The sequence below is a fragment of the Chiloscyllium punctatum genome, chromosome 15 (assembly GCF_047496795.1).
Source record: "Chiloscyllium punctatum isolate Juve2018m chromosome 15, sChiPun1.3, whole genome shotgun sequence".
Lineage (NCBI taxonomy): Eukaryota > Metazoa > Chordata > Chondrichthyes > Orectolobiformes > Hemiscylliidae > Chiloscyllium > Chiloscyllium punctatum.
The window spans coordinates 72,891,044-72,907,715 of NC_092753.1; the positions used below are offsets into that span (position 1 = coordinate 72,891,044).

At 39.8% G+C, this 16,672-nt stretch overlaps 1 protein-coding gene across 1 annotated transcript in view; it reads left to right on the forward strand.

Moving 5' to 3' along the window:
* Positions 1-14,125, forward strand: part of LOC140485862 (proto-oncogene tyrosine-protein kinase ROS-like) — a 234,592-nt gene extending 220,467 nt beyond the window's left edge. The window contains exon 44 of the mRNA XM_072584317.1: positions 10,928-14,125. Coding sequence (XP_072440418.1) covers positions 10,928-11,676 — 749 coding nt within the window. The 3' untranslated portion in view covers positions 11,677-14,125. The remainder of the gene's footprint in view (positions 1-10,927) is intronic.
* The last annotated feature ends 2,547 nt before the right edge of the window (positions 14,126-16,672 follow it).

Below are 16,672 nucleotides of genomic sequence, written 5' to 3' on the forward strand. Positions count from 1 at the left end.
AGATAATGCTGTTTCTGATCTATTGCTTTTCAAGAAGGAGAAGCTCCCCAACCAACCGCCAAACAGCAAGGGATGGGAAACTATCACTTTTCATTCCATTTTCACAGTTAATCTTTCCATGCAAATCTACGAAAGGATTGCACCTTGCTGAATGAGTTTTATTTGGTTTTTAACAGCATGCTAACTTCATAATTACTGCTAAGCACCCTCATTGGCCCCGAGAACCTGACTTTATATTTATAGAATGTCAAATTTCCCCATAATAAAAAGAAATGCATTTAAAAATAATTAAGGGCTATTTTAATTTCTATGTCAGTTGAAACATTTATTTTGCTATCTCAACACTTAAATTAAAACCAAAAGGATTTTCAGTGCTTTTTTAACAATCGTAAGTTCGATTGATGGGTTGCTTGCTTTCTTGCAGAAATTATTGTGACACATGACAAATCATCCCATAGATCTGGCACAGATTTAAACTGCCATTGGGAAAAGGGAAACCCATGTCACCTAGCACACCAGGCAACTTTCTTAGAGGTCAGCGAGGAGTACTGTTCTGTCGTCAGTGACCACAAAATCCAGACAGCAGCATGTATTCACTAAAATACTTAATTAACCAAGCTCAATGAGTAGTGAGCAGCTAGTTTTCTCCCTAAAGATAATGCTTCGGGGAAGGCGATCAAATTGAACTCATAATAATCGATGGAGACAGCTAAACTGTCAGTTTAAAGAAATGGACCTTTGATGGTTTGAAATTGATCCCATTGATGACACAGATGTTGCGGAGCTGCCAGTTACAAAAGAAGGAGTAAACAGTTTTGCTCTTACCCTGAGATTTTAACATTTCACATTAGTGGTAGCGAATGGTAAAATGCTGTGAATTTTGGCCTCCACTTTTGTTTAACTTTTTCCTGAAAATAAATGTTCGTTTTGACAGACTGCCACCACTGCACACCAGAAGACAGTGATCTCATTGTAAATTCTGAAAGCACATGGCATAACTGCACTCAAATGATTGAAGAGGACGACACGCAGAACAGATGTAAAAACCTTGTGATTCATGAGTTTCAGAAGTAACTTTATAGTTTTGCATGCAGTTGCATTGCCTCTAAAAGTAATGCACTATGCCTTATATTTTCTTACGAATAGGCAAGTATTTGAAAAATGCAGTAGCTGCTTCTATTTTAGTTATTAGCTGAGAGTAGTGCTTTCATGACTCTATACAAGTGCACATAGGTCCCAGACTGTACCAGGAAAGAGGGGAGAAATTATCAACATTATGCAATATAATTAAAATTTCAAATCCCAGCCTTTCAGGGCTTGAAAATTATAATAAATATAAACAGTGAAATATATTTTTAAATAAACCATCTGTATTGATAAAATATTTTGGATAGACTGAAAATGCCAGAAGTTGTAATTAAGTGTTACTTTATAGGAACATGAGAAGTGCATAACACATGAAAAGTTCATAATGTATTTCTTGATGAAATTCTGTGGCAGTGGACATTGAGGCAACTCTTAAGAATGGGTGAGACTTAAAATGCAGGAGCATTGGGAGCATAGACTAATACTTTTTTAGAACTAAGAGATGTGTTTTGCATAATGGGAGAAAGGGAAGATTTTGAGCTAGCACTTTTTTTATTTATTCACAGGACTTGGCAAACACTGGTTGTCATTTATTGTTCACTCCGAATAGCTCTTGAAATGGTTGTGCTGATCTATCACTTTGAACTGCTGTAGTCCATCTGGTATAGGTACACCCACAGCGCAGTTACAAAAGGAGTTCCAGAATTGTGATAGTGACAGTGAAGCAGCAATAATTGAAATTCCAAATCAGCATGGTGTATGACTTGGAGGGGAACTTGCAAGTGCCAGGTTCTTGTGCATCTGTTTTCATTTCATTGTTGGTGGTAGAGGTTGGGGGTTTGGAAGGTGCAGTTGAAGGATACATGGTGAGCAACTGCAGTGCATCTTATAGATTGTATATACTGTTATCACTGCGCATTGAAGTTGGAATGAATGTATGTTGAATGTAGGAGAATGGGCACCAGTCAGATGGACTGCTTTGTCCTGGCTAGTGTCAAACTTCTTGAGTGTTATTGGAGCTGCTTTCCTGCAGGCAAGTAGAGAGTATGCCATCACACTGCTGACTTGCTCCTGGTTGATGGCAGACATGTTGGGGAGACAATTGGTGAGTTACCTGCTGCAGAATATCTGGCCTCAGTACTTACATGGTTCCTCCTGTTCAGCTTTTGGTCAGTGGTAACCTCCAGGATGTTGATAATGGGGATTCAGTGATGGTAATGCCGTTGAATATCAAGGGTAGATGGTTAGATTCTCTCTAGTGAAGATGGCCATTGTCTGGCACTTGTGTAGTGTGACTATTACTTGCCACTTCTCAGCCCAAATCCAGATGTTGTCCAGGTCTTGCTGCATATAGACATGGGCTGCTCCAGTATCTGATGAAATTTAGTTGTTGCTGAACTTTGTGCAATCACCAGCAAACAACCCTACTTCTGACCTTATGATGCAGAGAAGTTTATTCATGAAGCAGATAAAAATGGTTGGGCCTAGGACACTACCCTGACAAATTCATGCAGAGCTGTGACAATTGCTCCAATAACTAAAATGATCTTCCTTTCTGCCAGGTGTGACTCCAAACAGAGGATTAATTTCCCTGATTTTTACTGACCTGAGTTTTGCAAGAGATCCTTGATGCCATGCTCCGGTAAATCTTGACTCGATGTCAAGGGCTGTCACTTTGACCTGACCTTTGGAATTCAGCTCTTTTGTCAATATTTGAACCAAGGCTAGGATGAGGTCAGAAGCTGATGGCTCTGCTGGAATTCAAACTGGCCATGAGACAGCAGGTTAATTCTGAGCAAGTGCTGCTTAATAGCATGGTATCTGATACCTTCCATCACATTATTGATAATTGAAAGCATCTATTTTCTGTATTGTGGAAATTAAAGATTATGGAGATGGTGCAGGAAGATAGAGTTGACATGGTAGTTATGTAGCTGGAGAAAGCACAACAGGGTCAAGCAGCATCAGAGGAGAAGGGGAGTTGTCGTTTCAGGTTGCAACATTTTATCAGGTCTGATGAAAGGTTCCGACCTCAAACATTGATTCCTCTTCTCCTCTGATGCTGCTTGACCTACTGTGTTTTCTCCAGCTACAAAACTATCATGTCAACTCTATCTTCCTGCACCATCTCCATATCCTTTCCGCCTTTTTCCAGCTCCACTCTTTATCCGCTCTGACTCTCCAGCAACTGCAGTTCTTGCTATCTCCATGATAGTTTTGAATGTCAGAGCAGGCGTGAAGGGCTGAATGACCTGCTCCTATTTCTGATGTACTTATGAAACCCAGGATTCATTTGCCTCTCTTGATGCATCATTCATTGAGCAACTGTCAAATGAAACTTAACCACAAATCCTTCAGCCTTTTCACATCACTCAAACTTCCAGGATGCAAAGTATAATCTTTACATTAAAAAATTAAATATAACCCATTTCCAGTCATTAACATTGATTTCTCTCTGCTGTTTTCTTTTACCCATTTCATACATTGATGAATCACCTGGTTTTGGCTGATGCTCGTTTTCTTATATTTGTATCACTGATTCCTTACAAATACCCCAGGTTCTTTAAATTATTACAGCTTCTATTTCAGTATTCTTATCAAGTGTGGAGATTGTCCTTCTCTCATAAATTAAAATCATCAGTGCAGGCAATGAGTAGAGGTATTTCAAAGCCAAAACTCTCAAGGCTTTGTTGTCTACTTCAAACTATTCTGAGAAGTTGCCTCCATTTCCTCCAATCTAGCTTTATTTTAAAGTCAATTTGCAATGCTTCCCCAGATAATTCCCCTTATTCTATTCCAATTGTCTACCATGTCCTACCTTTCACGAGATTTCTGAAATTCCATGAGCCTGAATTTTATTCTGGCAGAGTGTTGTATGCAGTAACCCCTCCCCCAGCATGACCAATGTAAGAATCAGTGGCAAGCTCACCTCCGCTGTTTGGCCGCTCTGTCTCACAACTGTTAGGTCTACAATTTGTATAAGGTTGCCTTCTGCTGTTATTTGAGATGGAATCGCCCTTCTGAGTGCTCCCACTCAATGAGAAGGTGGTGCTTCCCTTGTCCAGCAGTGCCACCAAGAATGATGGTCACCGCTGGGATTGCAGGCAACCCAGAACAGGAGGCATTGATGTAATGCAGACTTGAAAGGTAAGTCGGAGGTCACGTCAGAAGCAGACACCAAGATGGCTGAAAGGGGGAAGGATAGGAAGGGGAAGTGAATTACGTTGGATGGAGGCCTTCGATGAGCAGAGGGTAGATACAGCAAATGTAGCACCAAAGCCCTGGCAACTAATCTTATGCCCTTCCCCCACTTGCCAATCTAGCACTAGGGGATAGAGGTGGATTCACAGAATTACAACTATGCACATTGTCAAATCAGGTTTACACAGCACTTTGCAAAGTGGGTCACAGGCTCAGCCTGTCACTCTAGGTAACCGTCCCCACCCCAAAACCATCCTGTATCTTGATTTCTTGTACTCCCGTCAACCCCAAGTTCCAAGCTTTTATCTGTTCCCACCCAACTGTTTTCTTTGAAGTTTACATCTCCCTACTTTGCCATCTGAGCCCCAGGCCTACAGCTTTGCTTTGCTAACTATCATAATGAGTCTTTCTTCTGCATTGATGCCAAGACAGGGTGATTGTCAATAACCCAAACCCCAGCCCCCTTGCCCTCCCATGCCTGATTGTCTCCCATCCTTAATGCTGAGTAGCTGTGTTCCCAACTATTGTCCCTACTACATCCCAGTGTTCTACTTCCAATTCCCCACAATCCACTTTTCCAACCTCCAATCTGGGCAAAAGTGAGGACTGCAGATGCTGGAGAATAGAGCCGGAATTCCTGATGAAGGCCTTTTTCTGCTCCTGGGATGCTGCCTTGACCTGCTGTGCTTTTCCAGCACCACACACTCATCGCAGTAATGGTCCCTGATAACTCCCCTAATGACCTTCAGTGAAGAGACCCCATGCCAGGCCATGGCCCATTGGCCTGACTTACCAACTTGGAAGGACAACCCTGTCAGGTGAGTGACCAGACCCTTAATCTGATCACTATCCAACTTCCCGAATGACTACCATTAATTCCCTAAGTGGTTGTATTGGACTTGTTAGAAAGACTGTGGCCGACTTGCTGGACTGTAATGATATAGAACTCCTGAGTCTGAACGCTCCAGGCTTTTGGACAATAATTAAATGATGCCTTTAACTCTAGCAACACCATTTTCCTGACAAAGTTCTCCTTAACTTAGTTGCAGATTATACCCCATTTGGTGGAAGCACATTCAGTGTGTTTGCCCTGTGAGTTGCTGACATATGCTGCAAATATGACAGTAACATAGCACTGTGCCATATAAGAAGATCTCTACCCTCTTGAGTGATCCTTTGAGAAGCTACCTGGCTTGTGCCTGTGGTAAAAGGAAAGACAATACAGAAGTACTGTGAGGCTGTAATTTCTGAATCGTGCACAAAATAGTAAGGCAGAGATGCTGTGAGTATCCAAATTGGAGTATGGTGAGTGGGTGCCAAGAGCCCTGAGATATACCCTGTTTCAGTGCATGTCTTGCCCTGCATACAAGCTGGCTTGGGAGCAGGGTTGAAGTGAGAGGTGTTGGTGAGCTTCAAAGTACAGAATTGAAGCATTGAACTGTATTAGAATGGAGTTGGAAATGTAACATGGTGATGTATTGAAACTGGCATGTGTCTCATGCCAACCTCCTCAGAAGGAGGATGCAGATGGTCACTGCCCTTGGAGCATGCCTAAAGACGCTGAAGAATTCTGGCCAAGACAAAAGGCCTGGAGGAGCAAGCAACAAGCTGGAGCTACCAGGTACTTGCTCTGAGCTTTATGTTGAGCAGTATCCTTGTCTACTTTCTCTGCACTGCCTTGAAAAATATCAAACTGCATATTACTAAGCTGCAGGTGGGTAACAGTGAGTGGTTCATGCATGCAAATAGGCCTCTTGCCACTTACTAATGAGATTCTTCTCTTGCTGTTCAAACTTTGAGTGGAAAATCAGACTTTCCTTTCTCAATGTTGAAAATCTTGCCATATCTTCTTCACTGAATCATCATTGCTCATGCCGGTCAGAGAATGGGACAATTCCACCATAGTGTAAAAACGTTAATTTCACGGATGAGATCACTCATAGAAATGTAGGTACATAGAAAATTGGAGCAGGAGTATCCACCATTTAGTATGATCATGGCTGATCATCCAGCTCAGTACCCTGTTCCATTTACTCCACATACTCTTTGAAGTCTTTTGCCCTAAGAACTCCCATATCCTAATGGACAGTGTATGTGGAACAGAAGAATGTATCTGGGTTAAAAGGACATAATCTTAAAACATTAATAGCAATCAGTTATAAAAGTCATTGGAGCCTTAAAGTCCTGTTAAATTTGTAAGAATCCACAGATGAGGGTATCAGATCTGTTGGCAAAGTCAGTTGTGAGAATCATTGTAAATTACCTTGAACAGCTTAATATTGCAATGACAGTCAATTAATTTCAATTGTCAAAAGGTGTTCCTGAGTGTGAGCTGTGTCATAGGAGATGCTAGAAGGTGCTGTGGACAGAACTGTGGATTCTATTAATTAATTGAGTTGTAGTTGGTCTGTGTTGCACACTGCCACACAGCTGAAGAGTATCAGTGACATCTGCTGGGGAGACCTCAGGTACATGGGTATGAGCACAGTTCAATAATTTCATAGGCCCAAATCCTGAGAACATTTTAACATGTTTGCAAACAATGCACGGAGCTCTTGAGAAGAAACTCATAGATCCAAGAGTGTGCCCTCATCAATTCATGGGAGAAATCATTGTTTACTGTCGGGACATGAGTGCAAAAGCACCAGAATAAGCAGTTGGTTCTCAGCCCTCACCCTGCTGGTACTAGCATCCACTCAAAAGGCAGAAAAAAGTACCCTAAAGCAAAATAAAGTGCATCCCAGTCATCAATCTGTCATTATTAATTATTAGGGGGTTGGTTAGGCTGGATGACTGGTTTGGGATGCAGAGTGTCAGCAAAATACACAAGTTTAATTTGGACAGTGCAGTACTGAGCATCAGCTTTGAGTGCAAACCCTGGAACTACAGTGTTCATATGGAAGTCAGAGTGCTAATAACTGAACTATGACTAACACCATTAAGGTTTATTGGCGTAAACTCTTGAACTCCTCAATACCATTGTCATGATTCGTTTCTTCAGGGCTAGATTCTGGAGGATGGGAATTTTGTCTATCAAAATGAGCCAAAACCATTTCACAAAATGAATGTTTGATGTGTGTGATGCTGGCATTCCTTAAGAAGCCAGATTCCTAAAACCAAGCGGGAGTCTGATCCTGTTTTACCTGGTCCCTACCACCACTGCCTTCATGAAGGCCAGACAGAGACAGTCAATGGAAGGGAAATCAGCTGGCAGAGCTGAGCCCTAACTGCTGGGTTTGAGTGAATGCAAATGTGGATGGAAATACCCTCATTCTGTGTTTCGCTTGCACCCCATTTCAGGCTGGGGAGAACTCTTTTGTAAGGTTATATTCTCCTATGGAGGTTGAGTTTATAGAATTTAACAGAAAAAAAAAGAGTAACTAGTAAAGGGATACTTAAGAGACAATCAGTCAGTCAATGTACTTTATTTGGATTTTCAAAACATATTCAGTGAGTTGCCATAGGGTTATTATACAAAATTAGGATTAATGGAATTGGGGTGATAGCATAAATTGCGGATTCAATGGACAGAAAACAACTAGAATGGTGTCAGACAATTATAACCTATATTAGTGAATCAGATAAGAGACAGTCTCTATTAGATCTGATTTTGGTAATGCAAAGTTTAGCAGAAAAACAAGTGATAAAGAGGCTGACGGATAGAAACAGCTTTGGCAAATTGGGCAATACTTTATATTATATCTACCTATGTTAATAAAGTGTAAAATTATCCACTTTGTGGGAAACATTAAAAATATTGTTTTGAACAGTGACAGACAGGAAAATGGTTGAATTCTGGAGGACCTGGGTGTATTTGTGCATGACTCAGAGCTCGTTAACATTCTGTACTGCAGGCAAATAGAAGGCAAATGTTGTATTAGTTTTCTGGCAAAGGGATTGGTGTTTAAGTGTCAAGAAGCCTTTTACAATTATGCAGCTCATTGGTAAAACTGGGAGCTGGAGGAGGTGTAGTTTTGCTCTGCTTAGGAAGGACATATGTACCACAGAAGGAGTCCAGTGAAGTTCATGTCACTGATTTCTGGGGATGAGAAAATTGTCCTGTCAGGAGAGACTGAGTAGTCTGATTCCAGACTGAAATATGATTTAATATATATTCTTTGAATTTAATGAAATGGTCTTTCACTGAAACAGAAACATACAATGCTAAAGATTTGCAGATTAAACAATAAAACAGAGTTAATTACATAAAAGAAAATAATTTAAAATAGAATACAACAGCTGTTTGCATCTAACAAAATTGGACAGGGTCTTCCTTGATTATTCAGACAACGGAGATCAGACCATCTCTAGTTCAAATAACCCCTTTAGGTTCTAACCAATCATTTCTGGTTTGGAATTTTCAAACTGAAACTCTGACACTGAGGCAACCTATTTGCTATTTTTTCTGAACTAACTCCTTGCTCCGGGAGAGCTGTTTCATACGTTCAACTTCAGCCAGGAGGACTTCAAATTAAAACTAAAAGCTTTTCAAGCTACGGATGTTTCCCCTGGCCAAAAACAAAATGCCCAACCTTTCTAATGAAAAGCAGGCTAATGTTCTTAAAACTCTCCCAATTCAAACAAAATCCCATTAGCATCTAAAAACTATCTCTGTCATGCTGGTTTCAAAAAAAGCAATATCTTTCAGAACTACTGACAAATTGATCATTAACCTGTTTCATACATGTAGACCATAACCTACATGCCACTCGTTCACAATCCCAACTATAAAATAAATTATATTAAAATATATATATAAATCACCCACCTGACATTACACCATTGATAGCTTTTTCTTCAGCTGCAAAGATTCTAGAATCTGCAATTTCTTCTGTATACCCCTTCACCTCTTCTTCATCCTTTTGAGACATTCATTAAAACCTACCTTTTTTGACCAAACACTTGGTCATCTGTCTTTATTGTCAGAGCCTTGCAGCGGTGTCTTGTGGTGCCTTTCTCAATATCAAGTCCAAAATGTTACATCTTCTGACTGTCTCAATGGCATCTGGGATTTTCACTAGTCAGTGGTGAGAAGTTAACAGGGACTATTGTTGATTGTCCTGCTCATTACTGCCTTATTTCACCCCTTATCTCAACTCCATTAATATGCAGACTCCCATTCTCTCACCTACCGGTGGGGGGCGCGGAGTGAAAATTCCCAATGTAAAAGTCTCTAACTCCAGGTCACCACTTGGAGTGCACTGCTACTTTTCATTGCTACAGCAAGGCCTTTGGACAGGCATCCTTTGAGCTGTTATGAGGTCAGCCAGATAAACATCCCAGAATATGCGTCCCCTGTTTGGACTAGATTAACAGTCCCAATCAGGGAGCACTGGCTGATAGATATAAATAGAAATGTCTGAGTTTCTGTTCACTCTGACAGCTGGCTCTGAGCTGGATCAATGTCAAGGACTTTCCACATGTAAATTAAGGGTGATTCAGTGACGGGATACTTGCTGCGGTAGAGTTATTTCAATGGCAATGGGCAGTACTTTTGGCAATGGCAAGTGGGAGAATTGGACGAGTAGTGGCATGACAGAGGCATGATAGTTAAAGAAGTTAGGTACATGAGTATTTGCTAGACCTTGGGGCGGCACGGTTGCTCAGTGGTTAGCACTGTTGCCTCACAGCGCCAGGGACCCGGGTTCAATTCCCGCCTCAGGCAACTGTCTGTGTGGAGTTTGCACATTCTCTCTGTGTCTGTGTGGGTTTCCTCTGGGTGCTCCGGTTTCTTCCCAAAGTCCAAAGATGTGCAGGTTTGGTGAATTGGCTATGCTAAATTGCCCATCGTGTTAGGTGCATTTGTCAGGGGTTAATGTAGGGGAATGGGTCTGGGTGGGTTGCTCTTCGGAGGGTCAATGTGGACTTGTTGGGCTGAAGGGCCTGTTTCCACACTGTAGGGAATCTAATCTAAATCGAGAGAAACCCTCAACAAAAATGACAATCAATATACGTGAAGATCCTCTTATTCTGTTTGAAATTGCTCCTGCAAAACACCTTGGAATTTTCTATTATGTTAAAGATGTTATACAAAGGCAAGTCATTGTTCTTGTGACCGGTAGCTAAAGAACACATTTTAGTTTGGCAGAACTGGATAAACTTCAAATTTAACTCATAGAATGGAGAATGCTCTTAAGGGGCTCAGTTGTCACTTGGAATTTGTTCTGGACCATTGAATTATAAATATATTGAGGTTGCAGATAGGATTCTAAACACTATCAAAGTTTTAAAACAATTCTTGTGTAAATTTATCAATACCGGTCAGACATTCATGATAAATCATGGGCATTACTAAAACCCAAATATTGAGGTGAATTCCATCTGACACTGAATTGAAATATATGACACTCTCTGTGGTGATCTCTCAGCTCACTACTTCACTCGAGAATCAGGATTGGAGCTGGATTTTCATGTTAAATATAATGGAAAGCACTGAAACAGATTCATCTGACTGTTAACATTGCATGCAATCTTTCTTCTACCCATCTTCATCTAACCCCATAAGCATCATCTATAACTGCTGGTCCCCTTTTGTAGGGACTGCAAGCAGCTGTATAATTGGCTATTTAATTGCCTTTATTCCATCAAACCTTGCTGTGAATCTACGTTCGTGACATGTGAACCTTTGTTTATGTCTTAGGAGAGGAGCATGAAAAGCAGAAAAGTGATGATGGTGCTACTGGTATAACATTGACATCGATGGCAAGTGAAGAAGGAGATGGACTTCATTACGTAATGTACCATCACTCCCCTGATACCTGCTCAGAGGCTGATGTCTTGGAAATGAGACTGAGTATGCTGAAAGATGGAGCAATCAACTATTCTTATGTTACAAGTGCAGAAGAAGAGAAAGCTGCTGTAAACACAGCATGCTCAGATAACCAAGGGGATTATAATACACAACATAGTTTTCTTCGAAACAAAGGATCTGCTGTGGGTGCTGCTCCAAATCCAGGAAACAGCGATGATCAACGGTACAGTTTACACAGAACTTCAAAATGCCCCCCAGTCACTTTGCAGCACCTACAGAATAAATCTATTTCCATCACACCTCTATCTACAGCGTTTCATGATAACAACACCCAACTTGGTTTAGATGGTTTGACTGTTCCATTCCTGAACTATACCAGAATGGGGTGGGAACATCCACCCTCCACACCAACAAGAGAAAAGTACCACAGTGACATCGATTATGTAGGAAGCTGCCTTGTCTCTGAAGTCAGTAGCACACTTAGATGCAGTAAGAACCCAGACGAAGGTTTTGAGTCAATGCGAATGGGTGGGCAAAATACTAATTACTTAGCAAATAATGAAATGACAAAAGGCAAAATTATCCAGAATAATATCATGACAGCTGCTACTAACACAGAGGAGCCAATCTCCATCTGATCAAATTAGATCAAATTTTATCTGAATATTTAATACTCTTATTTTGACTACAGAAAGACTTGCTGATTTTCCATATTTTGCACCATTTTGTTTAGAAGATATCTTGATATCTATCAAAAACTGTTAGGGCAAGTCTCAAATATAGAATATTTTAAAATTTTATTGACATTAGTGTTTGAGTGCAGAAGTACTGCTGTGGACCTCACAGGATAGACTCCAGATTATGGTCACGAATAGATAATGATTTTTTCGAGGAATGTGGATCCTGGAAATCAGAAACAGGTCTGGCAGCTTGTGTGGAGAAAAAAAACATAGTTAGCATTTTGAGTCCAGCGACCCTTCTTAAGAACTTTGAAGAACTTCAGAACATTCTGAAGAAGGACCTGAAACATTAACTCTGCTTTCTCTCCACAGATGCTGCATGACCTGCTGAGTTTTCCCAGCAATTTCTGTTTTTGTTTTTTTTTTCAAGTTAGGTCAAATTCCTTGTTCACAGTATGAAAATACATCAAATATTAATCACAGCACATCTTAAACTTGTAAAATTAGTGGTTATAAATGGGGCTGGTTGAATATGAGTTTTTTGCAAGACTTCCAATATTACATCCAACAGGTCTGGGTCAAACAGACATGATCTTATAGAATGGTAGAATAGGCTTGAAGGGCCAACTAGCCTCCTCCTGCTTTTATTTCTTATATTATTATTTGACTCTGGCTTACTATGTTTAAGAGGAGGAGGGCATGCTCAGTTGGTTCACGTAAATTTATCTACATATTGGACACTAACTTTCACCCCACACATTTATGTCGATTTGTAATGGTTCAATAGAAAAGTAATATGACTTTTATGCAAAAAGATATTTTGAAAAGAAATAATCTGAATTTTATATTCTATAAAAGGTAAAATTTATGAAGAAGTAATTTGCTATATGGTTTCCTGTGTACAATTTAATGATCCCCATCATTGTAGTGTAGATGAATATTCAACATCGATGTGCAGGTTTTCACTGAAATTATCTAATATTACCTGGTACCATGAAATTAAAATATTTAGGGTAGCCTATGTCGTTAACCTATTAGCCACATACCACCAGTCCAAAATAGAGTGGAAGCAATTTTCAGCAACCACCGGCCACGTTTATACTGGAAAATTGGGCCAGTTCAAATGTGATGTTAAATAAACTTGTCCGTCCCCCTGTGCCACCACCTACTCTTTAGATTTTCACATTGGGCTTGAAATGAACAACTAATGGTCCCACCCATTAGAGCTTAGAGCCTTATTAAAATACTTAAATGAAATATAACTACTTGTACAACAAAAGTGTAGAGCAGATGCTATACCTGTGCCAAGTATTACTGGAAATTGATTGGCTGGTCAGAAAAGAACTTTTAAAAAGTTATTTTTGAATAGTTATTTCTGTTGGATCAGGATGAAGGCTGCTTTGGGTATCTCACAAAAAGTCAAGGATCCTCCCAGCCTATATCCACTCACTTGGGATCTGACTCCTCCTGACCCAGTCCCATGTAGCCTCTTTCCCTTCCCTTGAATGGCAAACCAGATGAAGTTTTATCATGAAAATGGTTCAGGTCTTTCATTGGCTTTATCAGGAAGGTATAGCATTCAACCCACCCATGCTCCCGATTGCCTTCCTACCCCTCCCTATAAAGAGCATTTTCCTGCTTTAAGTGGCATTTTACATTTATGATGTGATCATGCTGAGTGAACAAGGATAAATTTAGGACCTTAGATCAAAAGGTACAGTGTCTGCGAATGGGGTGTAGGAATAGTTGCCGGTCTATTGGGGAATTGGACCTAGTATGATATGAAGATCCTACCTTCTCGATTTTTGTAGATATTTTTAATCAAACTGCTCAGATGTATTATGACACACCTCTGGAGCAAGTAAACCTTGAACCCAGGCCTCTAGCTCAGAGATAGGACACTACCACTGCACCACAAGAGCCCCTTTTGGGATGTTTTGGGATTGATTGTTCCAGGAACAAGTGTTGCAGACTGGTCTGCAAATGTAATCAATTAGAGGGGGAGCATTGTTTCAGGCAGGTTAGGATCGGAAAACATTTTGTTTTACTTTAATAAGAATGTGAAAGAACTTTGTGACTTTTCTGAAAGTGGGAGCTGCTTATGAATTATAGAATTTGTAGAAAAACAGTAACATTTTACTTTTACAATACTTTTACAAAACACCGCCTTGGATGCTTCTATTCCACAATGTTTTGAGATTATAAATTAAAAATAACTTTACCTTGGTTGTGTGGAGGAGTGGGGAATTGACCGAGTTAGCTAAACCAGTTTCGAATGTGCATCAGGATCAAAGTTGCTGAATAACTTGATCAAGTGCCAATGTTCATTATGCTTAAAGGCTTCAATGCATCTTTTTATTTTAACTCCCTGATCAGGATCTATCTCTGTTGGCTACTGCTCAGGAACAAACACCTGTATGCCAAAAAAATAAAGTTATTTTTAATACATCCAATTGACTTGATTGTTTTCCTTTGTGTGTGAGAGTGAAAGGGATGCCTTTGTACTTTGTCTGTTAAAGACAACTGAAAGCACAATATGGAATGGACAGTTGGCAAATTTTCACTGAGGGTATATGGACATGCTTTCTGGTCCTACCCCAAATACATATTTGGATCACAACTCCAGTGAAATGTAAAAGTAATGTAATCATTATTAAATGTCAAAAGTAAATGTAATCATCATTTTAGGTTGTTAATATCAGTGGAGTAGAAAACTGTCTCCTGTTTTTGTTCTCAAACCTTTTAAAAAACAAATCATCCAAGAAGCTGAGATCTCTGCATTTATTCCAGGAATGAAAATGTCCAGTGGCTCACTGCAATTCTACCCAAAACTGGTGGAGACACAAGTCCCTTAATCGCCAATGCATGATACAGAAACCAACAGTTTCATTATAATTGCAGCCTCAGACTTTTTCGTTGCCTTTGAATTTTTAGGCATTTCATATTGTAAATTTAAAATTAAAGCCAGAAATTTGTTCAAAATTCAACTTTGTTTTTATGTAACAAGTCTTTGATGTCTACCATTTGATGTCTTCTTAAAAAGTAAAACTTAAAAGTTGTTTGAAATACATTTCCAAAACCTAAGGACATAAGTCTTCTAATGCCCAGATATTAGTTGGATTCAATTTGACTATTTGATGCCTTTCAAATTACCAGACTTTTTATTCAGTCATTGCATATGGCTATTGCTGCCTAGGACAGATATTGGCCATTCTTACATGTCCGTGGAAAGGTGATGGTGAGATGCCTCGATCTGCTGCAGTCCATTTGGTGTAGATATGCCCAGAGCACAGTCAATGAGGGAGTTTTAGGATTTTGACCCACTGACAGTGAAGGAACATAGATATAGTTCCAAGTCAGGATGTTGAGTGGCTCGGAGGGGAACTTGCATTTGGTGGTGTTCCCATGTACATGGTATTCCCTTGTCCTTTTTAGATGATAGTTTCTTGGCTTTTTGCCTCCTTATAACCATTATCTTTCCCACTGCTTATTATTTAACTCCTGTAAACCTGAGATAAAGTGCATGGATGCCATTTGCAACATTTTTCAAAAAATTCACATTTGAAAAATCAAAATTTGTTTTCCTGTTTGATTATAATCATTTAATTGCAATTTCCATCAATTAAAATGGTAAGTTTCCCTATCTCAGCAAAATATAACATATGTTCAAGAAAGACATTTACTATACCATTTGTTAATTCATATCTGGGGAGTAAATTGAATCAAAATTGATAAACTGTCATCAAGGAAAGCCAATAAAGATTTTCATATGCCTGCACATAATTTATTTAATTGAATTGAATGTATCATTTAGGACAGGTGCATGTGTTTATGTGAACACTTCCATAATATTTCATAATTTTAAGTTAGTCATGACATATTGCAAGTGGCATGTGTCAGACCTTTTGGCGATTTGAGATTTAGATATTCTGTTAACCTAATCCAGTTCTATCCCTAAGACAATATACCAAGATCAATGATCTGAATAATATCTGTGATTCACTAAAAATAGGCCTTGTAACTAAAATTGAAGGAAATGAGCAGAAAGCTCTCAAGATTCATACTTGAAAAACAAAAGCAAGCAATTTTTACATTACAGTCGGTTCTGATATAACGCGATAATGCCGTCCCAGTGACCCCACGTTTTAAGAAAATCATGTTACAGCAGCACTGTTTAAACAAATGGGGCTGAACTCACGTTATAATCAATACAGAGGAGGAAAGTTCATGTTCTACAAATAATGGTCTAAATTCTTCAATCGCGTGATAGCCAATTCACATTGAAGAAACATATGTTATAACAGAACAGACTGTGTGGGCAAAATCTTACAGGACCCTAAACAAGGGCTATGAAGAGAAATGTGGCATGATCATGTATAAAATCTGGCAAAGCCTACCTTGACATGGAGGAGTAACTAACTGTATCTTTGACATGAGATTCTCTAGATTAGATTACTTACAGTGTGGAAACAAGCCCTTTGGCCCAACAAGTCCACACCGACCCATTCCCCTACATTTACCCCTTCACCTAACACTACGGGCAATTTAGCATGGCCAATTCACCTAACCTGCACATTTTTGGGTTGTGGGAGGAAACCGGAGCACCCGGAGGAAACCCACGCAGACACGGGGAGAATGTGCAAACTCCACACAGTCAGTCGCCTGAGGTGGGAATTGAACTCGGGTCTCTGGCGCTGTGAGACAGCAGTACTAATCACTGTGCCACCGTGCCGCCCACTAGATTCTTATAATGCAATAACCTGCTGTCTATTATAGGAGGTTATTGCCTGTTACTCACCTTTTTAAATTTTGTCTCATCTCTCAGCAGCTTTCTATTGAAATATCTGCTGCAAGCAAACTAAACATCAAGAATTCTTGATCTGGAAGTCAGACTGGTTACCTAGTGATTTCATCTCACTGCTCTCTGTGAAGAGCCTCCAGGTTGGCATTGTAC